The sequence below is a fragment of the Mustela lutreola genome, chromosome 15, assembly GCF_030435805.1.
Source record: "Mustela lutreola isolate mMusLut2 chromosome 15, mMusLut2.pri, whole genome shotgun sequence".
In the NCBI taxonomy this organism is placed as follows: Eukaryota; Metazoa; Chordata; class Mammalia; order Carnivora; family Mustelidae; genus Mustela; species Mustela lutreola.
Window position 1 is genome coordinate 33,761,701 of NC_081304.1, and position 17,466 is coordinate 33,779,166.

General features: G+C 35.9%; 1 protein-coding gene across 3 annotated transcripts in view; it reads left to right on the forward strand.

The window, feature by feature from the left end:
* The window catches only part of VMP1 (vacuole membrane protein 1), a 147,562-nt gene that overhangs the window by 18,776 nt on the left and 111,320 nt on the right, over positions 1-17,466 (forward strand). For all 3 annotated transcript variants that reach the window (XM_059147867.1, XM_059147865.1, XM_059147866.1), the window contains exons 2-5: positions 3,838-3,939; positions 6,254-6,389; positions 7,688-7,778; positions 8,974-9,084. In XM_059147867.1, coding sequence (XP_059003850.1) covers positions 3,864-3,939; positions 6,254-6,389; positions 7,688-7,778; positions 8,974-9,084 — 414 coding nt within the window. In that variant the 5' untranslated portion in view covers positions 3,838-3,863. The remainder of the gene's footprint in view (positions 1-3,837; positions 3,940-6,253; positions 6,390-7,687; positions 7,779-8,973; positions 9,085-17,466) is intronic.

Sequence of the window (17,466 nt, forward strand, 5' to 3'; positions counted from 1 at the left end):
TTAGGATTTTTTTTTTTTCACAGCACACATGCCCCTTTGTGACTTGTTTATCTTTTTGCCACAAATTAATTACACTTTATTTATTGGTATGTAGGTGAATGGCTCTTCATCTCTGAAAAAAAATTGGGTACAGAATTTGTCTTAATATGAATGTACAAGTTTTAAGTTTTTACAGAACTTAAGTATGGCTTCTAGTTAAATATTAGAAGATAGAAAATCCTACACTTCTTTATTTTTTGGTCCACTTCAGTATCCTCAGTTAATTTTATTCAGAAAGCGTGATTTGTGGAATACATTTACATTTTGTGAACCAATTGTAATGCTCTGGTTTTAGAGTATTTTCACAAAATAACTTCATTTTATCTTTTTTGTAATTGCTTGGACTATATCTTTTGAAAACATTTTTGCATAAGTATGACTTAAGTTTGCAGAATCAAAATTTCCAGCTTTAATGAACTCTTCTGAATATACTGAACTCTGAGCTCCCATATTTGCTCCTGTACTTTATTCCTCATCATTACAACTAGTACATATCTTGAATTCATACGAAAAGTGAGACAGTGTATTAGTATTTTATATACATTACCTTGTTTGATCCTCATAACAACCCTTTGATATGTGTCATGTTATCTCTATTTTACAGGTTAAAGAAATTCTTGTTTAGAGAGATTGAGAAATTTGTCCAAGCTCATGGAGTAGATTCATACAGAGTTTGAGTTTGAATCCATCTGTTAGACTCCAAAATCTGTTTTCTTCCCACTAAGTTAGATGCTGTGTATCTGTTTCATTTTAAGTGAAATCCTGTGCTCATCTGGCTTCCTTAGCAGAAGAAGGAACCCTTTGGAGGACAAGGACCTTGTGTTATTCATATTTATGTCCTCAGAGCCTGGTACAGATTGCAGAATTTTTAAAATAAGCACTGAATGAAAGACACTGACATCACTGAAATGGTAGCAATGAGGCATGTACCAATGAAGTAGTTTCTCTAGTATAGGCACTTACTGCTTCATATACCTCCTACCCTTTTGATGTGGTTATATACATGCGTGCCAAAAACACGCACACGCTCTTTCATCCTTACCTATCCTGCGACATTGAGAATTTGTTTTCATTTTATAGATCGGAAAATCAAGATATAGGGGTGCCTGCCTGGCTCAGTTGGTAGAGCATGTGACTCTTGAGCTTGGGTTTGTGACTTTGAGCCCCATGTTGGGTGTAGAGATTACTTAAAAATAAAATCTAAACAATAATAACAACAACAAGCAAACAAAAGAAAAGATCTAGGGAAAAAATGTGGTTTGCTTAAGATCGCACCACTAGTTAGTGACAAATTTGGGGTGTGAATCAAGATTTTCAAACTTTCAACCTTATAACCATCTACTCCAGGCTATCCATCTGTGCTAGTGGAAACCTATACTTTATTTCCTGATGTGTTTATTTGCTTATTGAGAAATAATGGCAGGAAAACAAAGGTGTCCACAAATGGATTGTGTCTAAAGAAGACACCTTCTGTTGAAGTGATGAATGTATACTCTATGCTCAGTCTTTTTATATATATAGTCTTTCACTTATTTTCCTTTACAAAGCATATATTTTGCAAGTGGTAATTATAGTTAGAATTTTAGGCAAAGAATAAAATAGTTCCAACTAACAAACTGTAGGAAGATTAAACCCATGACCATATCATACTGTAATCCTGGTCTAGCAGGATTCCTGGCACATTCAGAGTATATTAAAGACTGCTTTGCGGACTTGCTCAAAATACTGTGCTGCTGCTGCCTTTTTTTTTTTTTTTTTAAGATTTTATTTATTTATTTATTTGATAGGCAGAGATCACAAGGAAGCAGAGAGGCAGGCAGAGAGGGAAGCAGGCTCCCTGCTGAGCAGAGAACCCGACGTGGGACTCGATCCCAGGACCCCGAGATCATGACCTGAGCCAAAGGCAGCAGCTTAACCCACTGAGCCACCCAGGCACCCTGCTTTTTTTTTTTTTTTTTTTTTGAGAGAGAGAGAGAGAGTGAGCAAGCATGAGGGGTAGGGGCAGAGGGGGAGAGAGAGAATCAGCTCAATCGCAGCACCCCGAGATCATCACCTGAGCCAAAATCAAGAGTCAGCCAGGTGCCCTGAAGTACTTACTGTGCTTCTTGAGTAGTAAGATTTGCTTTACTAACACCTGAAGAATGATAACAGTTATAGGCAATCTGGTGTTTTTGTGTAGAATAATTATGTCAGCACAATTTATATGTTGTAGTACAGGACTTTTTAAAAAAGATTAATTTATTTATTTGACAGAGATCACAAGTAGGCAGAGAGAGTGGGGGAAGCAGGCTACCTGCCAAGCACAGAGCCTGATGTGGGGCTCGATCCTAGGACCCTGGGATCATGACCGGAGCCAAAGGCAGAGGCTTAACCCACTGAGCCACCCAGGCACCCCTGTAATACAGGGATTTAAAGTAAAAATTTATACTTCTACATGTAATATGAAGCATGATATAAAGAGTGCATTTAACATATCTTAAACACTTAAAATTTTTATTCTTTTAGGCCAGTTTTTTTTTTTCAGTCAAATTTTTTCCTAATTTGTCTTCAATGTGTATCAACATTTTTGACATGTTTGGTAGTATAATCCATTTTTTTCTAATAATGCTTTAAAAAACTATGAAAGATGGGTAAAATTTGAGTAGTGTGTATAATATTAAATTATGAATCAGAAAGACTTCAGGGGGCGCCTGGGTGGCTCAGTGGGTTAAAGCCTCTGCCTCTGGCTCAAGTCATGATCTCAGGGTCCTGGGATCGAGTCCTGCATCGGGCGCTCTGCTCAGCAGGGCACCTGCTTCCTCCGCTCTCTCTGCCTGCATCTCTGCCTACTTGTGATCTCTGTCTGTCAAATAAATAAATAAAATCTTAAAAAAAAAAAAAAAAAGAAAGACTTGAGGAGCATCTGGGTGGCTCAGTCAATTAAGCATCTAACTCTTGATTTCGGCTCAGGTCATGATCTCAAGGTTTTGAAATCAAGCTTCATATTGGGCTCTGTGCTGGGCATGGAGCCTGCTTAAGGTTCTCTCTTGGGGCACCTGCTGGCTCAGTCGGTTAAGCATCTGACTTAGGCTCAGGTCATGCTCTCTGGGTCCTGGGATTAAGCTCTGTGTCAGGCTCTGCATTCAGCTGGGAGTCTGTTCTCGCTCTCCCTCTCCCTCTGCCCCTCCCCTGCATGTGCACGTGCAGGTGCTCTCTCTCTGTCTCTCTATCTTAAATAAATAAAATCTTAAAAAGAAAAAAGATTCTTGGGACACCTGGGTGGCTCAGTGGGCCAAGCATCTGCCTTCGGCCCAGGTCATGATCCCAGGGTCCTGGGATTGAGTCCCACATTGGGTTTCTTGCTCAGCAGGGAACCTGCTTCTCCCTCTGCTTGCTGCTTCCCTGCTTGTGCGTGCTCTCTCTCTGACAAATAAATTTAACAACTTAAAAAAAAAAAAAGATTCTTTCTCTCCCTCTGCCCCTCGCCCCCAAACTTCAGATAGTATAGTTTATCAATATTTGAAGGTGCTAGTATTTAATCTCCTTCTGCAGTGGACAAAATCCTCTAAATTTTAATCTGGAAGACCACTAGAATGACTGAAAAAGGCGTACAACTACATGGCTTTTATATTTTTACTATTTGTATTAGAGTTTCTATACAAATTATTCAAATCTTGGTTATAAAAGAAAATCAAAATATAAACACATTATTCAGATAACATACAGAATATTACTATCATGTTGTTTCTCAGTTTTATTCAGTCATAAATTCAAAGTAGAAGTATATAACATATCATTGGATTTTATTTGCTTTATTAGCTCCTCAAGAGTTATTGATCTATGAAATGGCAGAGAATGGAAAAAATTGTGACCAGAGACGTGTAGCAATGAACAAGGAACAATATAATGGAAGCTTCACAGGTAAATTATGGTGGTTTGGAGGGAGAAGATCTGCAGGTTTAAATTATATCCTTTCCATTGAAGTAAAATAGAAATATATCTAATACTTACTGTTTTTTGTTAATATAATAAGAAAATAAGATTCTTGTATGTCTTATATAAGATTACAGAAGTCCCCCTGCCCCTTGTCTGCATTTTCTTTTTCCACGGTTTCAGTTACCTGTGGCCAACTGCAGTCCAGAAACAAAATGATCTATTATTAGAAGGTCAGTAATAACCCAAAGCCAGGTTACAATGCCTACATCATTCACTCCACTTCATCTCATCACATAGACATTTTATCATATCACGTAATCTCAAGGACAGTACAGTAAGACACTTTGAGAGAGAGAGTTAACATTCATATAACTTATAGTATATTTTTATAATTATTTTATTATTACCACTGTAAATCTTGCTACCTAATTTATAAATTAAACTATCACAGCTATATAGATACAGGAGAAAATATATATAGGGTTCAGTACTGTCTGTGGCTTCAGGCATCCACTGGGGATCTTGGAACATGTCCCCTACAGATAAGGGGAGACTACTGTAATTATCTTTTGTTTACTCCTCATAGTAAATGAAATTATGGCCCAGTGCCTATATGGTGAATTTTGATAGTGATAGCAGAAGCAGCCTAGTCAGAGTCACATCAGGAGTGTTCTAGGTACAAGATTATTATTTGTTAATCTTATGGCATGTTAAGTATTTATTTGGTATTGTTTGGTGCTCAGTTTTATCATGCCATTTTGTAACTTTAGAAGCAAATTATAAAGTTACTTATACTAATCCTAAATACACAAATCTCAAAAAAGTCAGAATGTGATCATTGTGGGTTTATTTTAAATTTTTCATTTGTGACAAATTTATATTTTCACCAAATTTGGAGTTTGTGGTAAATTTCAGTGTATTTGACTCTTATTCATACATTTACCAAAAGAAAAAAAAAAAGCCCTGAAAACCCTGAAAATTATCGCTTTTATTTACATAGATGGTTCAAGTAGGAACTTTCCATAATGTGTTTAAAGGACAATGAAAGATTTTTCACTTCTCCTAATTGTAATGGTTTTCTTTTTGACTTCTGAATTGTTTGGCATCTGAAACATATTGCAGATAATACTTTGGCATGGTGCTAATATATCATAAAAATTCTCTTATGTTGGAAGAAGTACAGGCTCAGTGAAATAGTAGTTTCTCTTTATCTTGATCACTACATTGCCTTGCAGAAGACAATTTGCAGCACTTATCTGACTTTCAGTTACTCTGATCATTGATAAATTTTATATCGTTTCACCAAGAGTTTCAGGATTCAGAGATAGGCATGCATATATCATATAGTCTCTTTCATATTAGGAGCTTTTGCATGTTATTTTTTTCTGTCCTTTCTTTCAAAAAGCATGTACTTTTATATATTCTTCCCCTGCTGCCCACCCCTTGGAATTTCAAATTAATGTTAGTATGACACATTTACTCTCCTGTACTGTGGGCTTTTTTTTTTTTTTTTGGCTTAATATTTCCTAGAGATTGTGCTATAATTGCACATGAAGAACTTCTTCATTATGGCTGCTTAATATCCCATTGTATGAGTATACCATACTTTAACCGCTTCTCTGACTTCTGCTGTTAACATTTAAGTTGTTCATAATCTTTTGCTTAGACAAGTAACATTGCATTTAATAAGCTTGTCCAAGAGACATTTCACTTCATACCTAATCATTCTTAGAAACGTAATTACTGGGTTATAGGGTATATGCGTTTGTAATTTTGATAATGACCTTAATTGTACACTTACACACTTATTAAGTGTCAGACTCTTCTGAAAGCTTTACATACATTAGCTCATTTAATCTTTGCAGTGACCCTAAAAAAGTAAGTACTGTTTTCATCTTCATTTTCGAAAGGGGAAAACTGAGACATAGAAAGGTTAACTAACTTGCGCAGGGTCACATGACTTGTAGCCAGGATTTGGAACCAAGTAGTTTGCCTTCCGAACTCTAAACCACTTTGTTCTGTAATATGATACTAATTGCCCTTCATAGAAGATGGGCTAACTTAGTATCCCAATAGCATACAAGAAAGGAAACTTGTGTCTTGAGAATGAAATGATTGCAAAAATAGTTCCCAGAGTAGAGTAGAAGCACTTAGTCTGTCTAGGACTTATCGTGTGAACACATTGCTTGTTTTTTGAGGTTAATATGCAGTTTTTCAAATGTGGTATGGAAAGTAGATAAATTTTGAAAGTGATTGGAAAAAGTGAACATTCTGTTTAGATTTCTGCGCTGTTTTTCAGACCCCTCTTCAATGAATGAAAAGAAGAGGAGGGATCGGGAAGAAAGGCAGAATATTGTCCTATGGAGACAGCCACTCATTACCTTGCAGTATTTTTCTCTGGAAATCCTAGTAATCTTGAAGGAATGGACCTCAAAGTAAAGAGTCTTCTATTACTTTTTATGTAAACCTTATTTACTAATTTTAGAAATCTTTAACATTCTCCTACTCTCTCTACCAACTGCTCTTTCAAAATGAATTAAATTTAGAATGTTTTAGGAGCATACTTATTTTCCTTTCTATAGTTTGAAGAAAAATAGATTAGGGAAACATGTTTTATTTGCTCACTGGATTATTACAGTTGACCCCTGTCTTATGTTGAATCTTTTATGCAAAGGAGAACATAGGAAATGAGAGAGAAGTTGGGCCTGTGTGCAATAGATACACTGATTATTTAGTAGGCCAGGGTTCAGGATACGTGGCACTTTTACTGATAATTTGAGCCAATGAAGAAGGACTCTGCCAAGGAAATGTGTTGTATCTTTAAGATTAGTACTTATGAGCCCTGTTTCAGATATCATAAAGACCAACTTGAACTTTTGCATGCCTTATCATTTTGGGCTTGCCTTTCTAAGTTATTATCTTTAATAATATCCTAGGTTTTTATTGTACTTAGAGTTTATAAAACATTTTGTAACATTTTTCAGTTCATTTGGTCCTTACAGCAACTCTGAAACTAGTAAAACAAATACATGATTACAGTTGGCCCTTGAACAACATGGGGATTGGGGGTGCCAACCCCCACATAGTTGAAAATACAACTTTTGACTCCTCAAAAACATAACTACTAATAGCCTACTTTTGACCAGAAGCTTTGTGTATGTATTATATACTGTATTCTTATAATAAGCTACAAAGAAGAAAATGTTATTAAGAAAATCATAAAGAAGAGAAAATATATTTATAGTACTATACTGTAAAAAAAAAAAATCCACATATACTCCCGTGCAATTCTGACCCGTGTTGTGGTCAACTGTATTATAATTTTAAAAACAAGAAATAGAATCAGATTGGTTAAGTGTATCTCTCAAAGTGCAATACTTAGGGACTTTGACCCAGGTCCTCTAACTTGAAGGCCAGTGCTTTTCTCATTACATTATGATGCCTCTACCGGTGAGAGGTTGGGATGTAAATAAGATCAGACTTTTTTGGGTAAAGGAAAGTCTACAGTAGGGTTTATGATTAAGAAATTGGTTGTTCTGTACCCATTTATCTTCTCTTGACCTCCTTTTGTATCCCAAGAGACCATCGTGTTTAAGGACAGAAGAGTTAAGCCCCCAAAAAACTGATTCTATAGCTATGCTAAGTTACATAAGTGCTTCAACAAGAACTTGTTTTGGGAGTGATAAGTCCTGTGAGATATTTCATTTGTTTTTGTTTTTAAATTGTTTTTAAGATTATGGCATCGTCAAAGCATTGTGGTGTCTTTTTTACTGCTGCTTGCTGTACTTATAGCTACGTATTATGTTGAAGGAGCACATCAACAGGTAAGAGGTTCAGCAGCTTTTCTGTTCTTGTACCTCTTGTACCTCCAAACAGTTTCAAAATGGAACTATTGTGGGTTTGATAAAATTTCTACCCTCCACATTTTTAGACTTGGTTTTGTTTTTTAAATTTATCTCATAACTGATATCTTACTTTTAAGACCAAATATTAAAAATATTCTTGTGGCAGTTGATGGCTGCTGAGCCTTTATATTTGGCATAGATCATTTTTACTTTCAAGAATTCAAATGTAACTTTCCTGATGATGTTTAGTCAGAATAGCATGAATCCTTTAGTGAGCACCAAAGTCTTCATATTTTCTATCATACCCTCCTGTGATCTGTCCAGATATAGTCATCCTCGATTGAAGGTTAGGTTTTATATGTATAAAAAGGGAGACATTCATTTGTCTGTAGTCCGTAAGTACAATATAACTGAAAGAAAATAGGACATTGTGTTAATAACTTTTGTTAAAATAGTAAAACAATGTATTCTAATAGGAAATGGTTTTAAAAGTGGTATTACTTTATTTTTTGAAGCAGTTAACCTCTAATCATAGAGAAGTTTTTATAGTTTTAAATGCATTTCTTTCAAATATTTTGAAGAAATCTGTGTGCGTCATTTAGAGTTTGTAAGGAACTGGTTAGATTAATGTATTTGCCAGTATGGGAATCTAGACTGTAGTGTCTGGAATTCCCCCAACAAGTCCATAGCTCAGTGGACTTCATTCAGCTTGCTCTTGTTTAAAAAACATCTTGGTCTTAAATAGACAAAAATAATTTTATTCCATTTTTTACTTGGATAAACAAGAATATGTTCCATTCACAAATATATAAATAACTGCCCACTCTCACTGCTGTTTATTACAATGCTTTCTTAAACAAAGTCTTTGTAACTTTCAGTTATCTTTAAAACTTTTAATTCTCATAGTTATCTTATTAGTAATTTGCATTTTTCCTGTAAATGGCATTTGCAATAGTAGGATTTTAAAGGCCTAAACCAAAAGCTTTATTACAATTAGATGAATTTTTTATGTAAGAATTAGGTCTCTTGAAGGGGTTTTTACCCTTAATGCTTTCTTCCTACTAGAAACTTACTTTAGTTGGTTTCTTTTATTTTGATTGTAGGTAATAACACATTTTTGTTTAACAAAACTGTTTTGGTTTTTTTTTTTCACTCTATCCTTTTTGTTTTTCAGTATGTGCAACGTATAGAGAAACAATTTCTTTTGTATGCCTACTGGATAGGCTTAGGAATTTTGTCTTCTGTTGGGCTTGGAACAGGGCTGCACACCTTCCTCCTTTATCTGGTAAGAATTATAAGGAAGATTGAAAGAGATGTTTTAATTGGTGCTTTTACTTCAGAAGTTAAAATTCTAAGATTTTTATTTACTTACCTTTGCATCTTAAAAGCATTCTCATCCTCAGATCAGTAAGTTTGATTTAGAATTCTGTTTTGTTTTTCCTTTTTGATTGAGGATTTAAAAAGAGAAGAGGGAAAAACCCTTGAGCAGATGAGATTATTTACTTAAAGTAATTCAGCCAGGAAATGTTTTTTATCTTTCCGGATTTTGGAATAATGGTTCTTTTGCTTATGCAATTGTCGTTTTGATAGTTGAAGTTCTTTAAATATATGAAATTATCCGCTTACAAGCCATGTAAGACTTAGAATTAATTTGAACAGTTTACTTTCTCTGTTAATGAGCAAATGAGAAATGATGTCTTCCCTCATGTCCTCAAATATCATGTATACACACCTGGATAGTCATTTTGGCCTTCTCACTGAATATGATTAATGAAATATTATGTGTGTAGAATTAAAAGCTTTCTTAAATCCTTTTAAATCAAAATATAAAATGTACCCCTCCTAAAAAATACTATTTTACTTAAGAAATTAGAGAGATAAAAGATAGGTTTTCAGGGCGCCTGGGTGGCTCAGTGGGTTGGGGTCTCTGCCTTTGGCTCGGGTCGTGATCCCAGGGTCCTGGGATCGAGCCCCACTTTGGGCTCTCTGCTCAGCAAGGAGCCTGTTTCCCCCTCTCTCTTCTTTACCTGCCTCTCTGCCTACTTGTAGTCTCCGTCTGTCAAATAAATAAATAAATAATCTTAAAAAAAAAAAAAAAAGATAGGTTTTCCACATGCTTGGAAATTATAGCAGGGATAGGACCAGGGATGACTAACAAGACATCTAGGGCACTGAATTTAAATGGTGCTTCCAGGGTCATGTAAGTATGGACTTGATGAATGAGTGTTTCATTAAATTTTGTGCCCTGGATGCCTCTCTTATTTCACTGTATTCCTGTTCCTGAGGAATTGAAAGCAACTTCATACTTGAAATAGCTTGATCTTCATTGGGGAAAGACAGGTGAAAATTGTCACAGTGGTACTGATTGCCAAAATAAAGTTCAACACAGCAAACACTTCCAATCTTTATGCTTCAATGAATTCATTTCTGAAGCAGGGAAATAAGTGTTAAGGAGTGATTGTTCAGAAGCCTGCTAAATTAATGGCCTGAAGAATAATTTGAGGATTAATGTGTAATTCATAACTTCTTCAAGTCTAAAAGACTTTAAAATCTCAAATTTTAGAATTCTATTCATGATTAGTTGCTGATTTTATTCCACATAGGGACATAAATCTCAGAACTAATCCACAATAGTGTGTCTTTAATAATTACAGTTTTAGAAATATAATGCTCTATAAGAGGTTGAGGGAGAAGGGAAAAGAATTACCGTTATAGGTTACCTTCTGTTCTTTTCTAGACCTTTTCTCTGAGATTCCTTGGGAAAAGAAGATTAAGGAATTCATTTGTAGCATTTGATTAATTTAGAACTATCTAAAAAGCAACCTAGGTAGCAGATTCTTCCAAATATTAAGAGGGATTCTAATGAAACTTAGAAATTCCACAATAAGTTAAAGAAATTTGAAACAAGAAAGTTTTATGTTTCCTGTTTCTTTTCATATCCATGAGAAACCTTTATAAAATGACATTTATAAAATGTGTTCATTGATCCATGTATCCAGTAAAGAATTTAGAAAGATACAAATAATCATTTATTATAAAATTCATTTGAGTGAAAAGTCAAGTCTTTGCTTTCCTAAATTAAGTAGTTCTGCTGGGAGATCAGAGGGCAGATTTAATGGGGTTTGGTTAGGCTTTTCACACGTGTAGAAGGAATTCTTCAGGAGTTATTTGAAGGAAGGTATTATACTCTCATTAAAGTCAGTACTGTATATGTTGCACTAGTTTAGCAACTATGAAGAATTAGTTAAGGAACATCTGAAATTGTATTACATTGTACTTAAGAGCCATATAAAAGTCTTGTGGCAAGGCACCTGGGTAATGCAGCCAGTTAAGTGCCCAACTCTTGCTTTCAACTCAGGTCATGATCTCAGGGTCATGAGATTGAGCCCCATCTCTGGCTCCACTCTGGGCATGGAGCCTGCTAAAATTTCTCTGTCCCTCTCCCTCAGCCCCCTCCCCCATGCACTCTCTCTCTTTTAAATAGATAAATAAATCTAAATAAATAAGTAATGGTTTTGTGCCATTATCACTGCTAATAATAAACTGGGGTCCATAGTGGATCAGATCACGTTTTAGCATTAAGTAAAATTTTTATTGTATTATTTTATTTTATTTTTATATATTTATAAAATTATAAATATAATATTAACCAATAATATTATATATAATATCTATAAAATTCATAATATTTATATTATTTTTATTATATTATATTTTATTTTATTTATTTAGATTTTATTTTTTAAAAACTTTTAAAGATTTTATTTATTTATTTGAGAGAGACAGAGATAGTGACAGAGAGCACAAGCAGGGAGGAGAGGGGGAAGCAGGCTCCCCACTGAACAAAGATTTTCCATGCAGGGCTCTATTCCAGAACCCTGGGATCGTGACTGGAGCTGAAGGCAAACAATTAACCAACTGAAGCCACCCAGGCACCCTTAGAATTATTTAAATGTGCTAAAATTAAATACAAGTAAAATAACCAGATCCCATACATGATACTGGCTGTAGTGTGGGAGATAGATTGCAAGTGGGAGAGAAAGAAGATGGGCAATTATGATAATCCTTCTGAGAGACGAGGCTTTTGTGGAGGTAGCAGGAAGTATGTAGAGGAGGGGAGATTACAAAAAAGAACTTGCAGAGAGAAAAGGCAAGCAGAATGACACCAAAAGATGGCATAAATTTTTAATATTTCAGAAGAGTGGTTAGTAGCATTGAGATGGAATAGGACAAATGTTAGAGAAATGTGATTAGTACAAAGATGTTGTGATTTGGTTACGTGGGAAGGAACCAGAGATAACTGTTGGTTTTTTACTTGAGTAGATGTTGATATTATTAACTGAATAGTTTTGTGTTCACTTGTGTATTCAGTATGTATTATAAGTATCTAAAAAGAGAAATTATAAGTATCTAAAATGAGTAATTATATTGCAATGTAGATGAGATCTTCACCTGATCCACATGGGTTGCTGGTGCCAGTGATTGGACAGAAAAGAAGGGGAATTTGCAAAGGACTGAGAATTCACCTACCTACTTACCTTCCTCCCTTCCTTCCTCCCTTCCTCCCTCCCTTTGTTCATTGTTCCTTCCTTCCATCCTCCCCCCCTTTTTAGAGCACGAGAATGAGAGCATGCCCACAAGCAAGGGAGAGGGAAAGAGAGAGAGAGAGAGAGAGAGAGAGAATCTTAAGGAGGCTCCATACCCAGGGCTCGATCTCAGGACCCTGACTGGAATCATGACCTGAGCCAAAACCAAGAGTCAGTTGCTTAACCAACAGAGCAACCCGTGAACCCAGCCTCCCTCCCCTCCCTCAACCTGCCTGCCTTCCTGCCTTCCTCCCCGTCCACCCACCCTTCCCTCCTTCCCGCCTTCCCTTCCTTCCTTTCTTTACTTCCGGCTGGCTGGCTTGCTTTGCTTGCATTCTTTATTTTTGGATCAGTTTTAGGGCTGCAGAAAGGATAAAGTTTCCATGTATCGTTCTACACCCACACACAGCTTCCCCTATGTTTTGTTTTGTGTGTTTTTTTTTTAATTAAAGATTTTATTTATTTATTTGACAAACAGAGATCACAGATTGGCAGAGAGGCAGGCAGGAAGGTTGGGGGAAGCAGGCTCCCTGCTGAGCAGAGAGTCTGACTTGGGGCTTGACCTTGGGATCATGATCTGAGCCAAAGGCAGAGGTTTTAACCCACTGAGCCATCCAGGCACCCCTATTTTGTTTTTTTAAATGAGGTATGATTGACATGAATATATATTAGTTTTAGATATACAACCTGATGATGATTTCACTATTAATAATATTTTACTTTTGTATAAAACATTTGTTACAGTTGAGCCAGTACTGATATATTATTAACTAAATCCAATTGTTTACATTGGAATTCATTTTTTATTTTACAGTTCTATGGGTTTGACAAATACATAATGTGATCTATCCTCCATTATAGTATTATATGGAATAGTTTCACTGCTCTAAAAATTGCCCGTGTTCCACCTGTTTATTCCTACCTTCCACCTCTCTTCTGCCCACAAACCCTTAGTAACCACTGATCCTTTAATTGTCTTTGTAAGTTTGGGCTTTTTCAAAATGTCATATAGTTGGATTTATACATCTGTCTTTTTCTGCCTGGCTTCTTTCGCTTAACAGTATGAATTTAAAATTCCTCCCTGCTCAGCGGGAAGCCTGCTTCTTCCTCTCTCCCTCCCCACTGCACTCTCCCTCTCTCTCTCAAATAAATAAAAAAATCTTTAAAAAGAAGAAGGAAAGAATGAAATTCCTCTATGTTCTTTTTTATGGCTTGCTACCTCATTTCTTTTTTAATGCTGAATAATATTCCATTTTCTGGATGTACCCCAGAGTTTGTTTATTCATTCACTTATTGAAGGATATCACAGTTATTTCCATATTATAGCAATTATGAATCATATCATGCACTAAGTTTTTGTGTGTATATGAGTTTTCAACTCATTTGGGTAATTACCTAGGGGCATAATTCATGGGTTGTGTATGTTAATTATTGGTATGTAAGTAAGCAGTTGACTTGTATATTAACTTTGTATACTGCAACTTTGTTATAACAATGTTTCAGAACTTTTTTGTTTATTCTTTAGGATTTTCTACATTGATAATCATCTCATCTGCAAATAAGTTTTATTTCTTTCATCTTAATCTGTATACCTTTTCATTTTCTTTTCTTACTGTATTACTTAGGTCTTCCAGTGTGGTAGTGAATAGAAATGGTGGGGGAACATCAAGCCTTGTTCCCAATCTTAGTAGGAAAGCCTCTAGTTTCTCACCATTAAGTATCATGTTAGCTGTAGGGTTTTTGCAAATGTACATTATTGAGTTGATAAAGCTCACTTCTCTTCCTAGTTTGCTCAGAGTTTTGTCAGGCATCAGTGTTGTCAATACTTTTTAGGGGCACCTGGGTGGCTCAGAGGGGTTAAACGTCTGCCTTTGGCTCAGGTTATGATTCCAGAGTCCTGGGATTAAGCCCCACATCAGGCTCCCTGCTCTTTGGGAAGCTTTTTAGGGGCGCCTGGGTGGCTCAGAGGGTTAAACGTCTGCCTTTGGCTCAGGTTATGATTCCAGAGTCCTGGGATTGAGCCCCACATCAGGCTCCCTGCTCTTTGGGAAGTTTTTTAGGGGCGCCTGGGTGGCTCAGAGGGTTAAACGTCTGCCTTCGGCCCAGGTTATGATTCCAGAGTCCTGGGATTGAGCCCCACATCAGGCTCCTGCTCTTTGGGAAGCTTGCTTCTCTGTCTCCCTGCTTCTCTGTCTGCTTATGCACTTTCTTGTGCTCACATGCTCTGTCTCTCTCTCTCTTTAATAAACAAAGAAACAAACGAATAAATAAACAAACACTTTTTAGACAGTAGTGATCAGAAATGGATTAAAGAACAATATAGCAAACAAATTCAGTATGTAAAGTCTTTGTTAAAAAGAAGTAAACTCAGTATGTGACATTTCCATTTGATCAGATTATTTTAGTTTTTAGACCTTTTCATTTCTTTCTTTCCTGAAGAGTCCTTTTCAGGATTCCTGAAGTGTAATAGGGCATATGAAGAAAAATGAGCAACTACAAAAAAAATAATTTTCAGGGAAGTTGAGCAAAAGGAAAATATAAGATAATCACTGTTCTTTATTTTTCAATTGCCTGGTTGGGATGGAAGTCAGGTTGCAAGAAGTTAACACCACTGTTACTACTACTGTTAATACAGTAGCAAACATTATCATTGTACTTGTCATAGTAATACTAACTAAAGTCAATTCTATTCTTTTTTAATCCTTATTTAATATTTATTTTTATGGTATAAATACCTTTGGGGAGATTTTGCATTCCCGGCATCATATTTAACTCCAGCCACAGATTTGTTTTGACCAATGAAATTTGGGCATAAGTGATAGCTGTTGGTTTGTGGCAGAAACTGCAAGGTTTGTCACACTCTTTCACCTATCCATTGTTGAAGATGGAGCCTGAGACTCTGTAATGAACAGATTCCCTTTACCATTCTGTGATGGGTATGTATAGGAAGGGAGAAATCAACATTTTTATCTTAAGCTCCTGAGATTTTTGGTTGTTTGTTGTTATAGCTTATCCTGAATGATAGACTAACAATTACTAAATGTTTACTATGTGCCAGGCTGTGTGCTTAGCACTTTATATGAATTATTTTATGTTGTCCTGCCAAGAGGAAGGTAGTCAATAACCAATAGGATATCAGATGTAGAGGAAAAAAATTATTCAATAAGTATAGACTGTCCGCTTATAAATAGATCAAAATAGCAAGGAAACCAGAAGCAAAAGCGGAATCAAGTAAAGGTCTAAAAATTTTACCTGTGTTATTTAAGAAGCTATTCTGTAAGACCAGTGCTCTGACCCCTGAGCTATGGAGCCTTCTCCTTAAGAAGCTATTCTAAATTTTTTATTTTTAAAACTTAACACTTTCTTGGTGCTAGGTAATCAAGAGTTCATCCTTCTACACTCCTCTTGCCTTTTATCTGTGAAACGTGATTGTGTTTTGAAAATCCTAATTACGGGGCACCTGGGTGGCTCAGTGGGTTAAGGCCTCTGCCTTTGGCTCAGGTCATGATCCCAGTGTCCTGGGATCGAGCCCCGCATTGGGCTCTCTGCTCAACAGGGAGCCTGCTTCCCTTCCTCTCTCTCTGCCTGCTTCTCTGACTACTTGTGGTCTCTGTCAAATAAATATATAAAAAAAAAAAAGAAAGAAAGAAAGAAAGTCCTAATTACACCTTCTTTCATTTATGAGCCTTTATTCTCACATAGGGATGTGATATTAACATTCTCGTGTTTTCTGTTTTTGTGCTAATGAAACTGTCACATTTTCTATATACATATATAACTCCTCAGTCAAGGAAGCAAGTGGTCACTTGTTAGTAGTCTGGTCAGAAATTTAACTATCCTTTTGATAATAATTTGTAGTAAAATAGGTGAAAAAGAAATGAAACATAGCAAGTAGAAAAGATTTAAATCATTCTTCATCATAGTACTCTTTACTAGAAATCATGGCTTAAAAACAGAATAGGGAAATCTTTTCTATATTTTAAATAGGCAAAATTTCCCAATTAGGTTCTTCTCAGTATGGAAGTTACCTCTTTTAAATGTTTTATTTAGCTAATTATGACTCATTTTACAACTAAATGGTGATCTCAAACTGTTACTATATTTCCTATAATATTAGTTACCTGTATATCTGCCTTTAAAATGGAAAGATTGTTGGGGCATGTGGGTAGCTCAGTGGGTTAAAGCCTCTGCCTTCGGCTCATGTTATGATCCCAGGGTCCTGGGATCAAGCCCCGCATTAGGCTCTCTGCTCAGCAGGGAGCCTGCTTTCTCCTCAATCTTTCTGCCTGCCTCTCTGCCTACTTGTGATCTCTGTCAAATAAATAAATAAAATCTTAAAAAATAATAATAATAAAATAAATAAATAAATAAAATGGAAAGATTGTCTTGGGGCATCTAGTTGGCTCAGTTGGTAGAGCATAGCATAGGTCCTTTTGCCAGAAAGATGAATATTTGCAAAAACACTTAACAACATGTATAGTTCCAGGGCATTAACAGACCTCCCGAAGTCCATCTGTCCACTATTACAATTAATGGAACAAACCAACTATTAATCTCAGGGTTGTGAGTTTGAGCCCCACACTGGATGCGGGGCCTACCTAAAATTAAAAAATAAATAAATAAAATGGAAAAGTTGTCTTGGTTTTTAAGTTTGTTAATTAATAATTTCATTTATATTTTAGGTATAATTGAAATTATAAGTTAATTCAGATGTCCTGAAGGTTCTTATTATTTCTTTAGACATCAGAAGTAAATGTAGTTGTGTGATCCACATTAAATTTTATGAAAATCAATAGAGAAAAATGACTAGTTTGGACTACCATCAAATTTTGTAAGTTTGGGGTGCCTGGGTGGCTCAATGGGTTAAAGCCTCTGCCTTCATCTCAGGTCATGATCCCAGGGTCCTGGGATCAAGCCCCGCATTAGGCTCTCTGCTCAGCAGGGAGCCTGCTTCCCTTCCTCTCTCTCTGCCTGCCTCTCTGCCTACCTGTGATCTCTGTCAAATAAATAAATAAAATCTTTTTTAAAAATTTTTTTAAGTTTGATTTGAAAACAGTGGAAATCTAGTAGTTTTCAGAGAA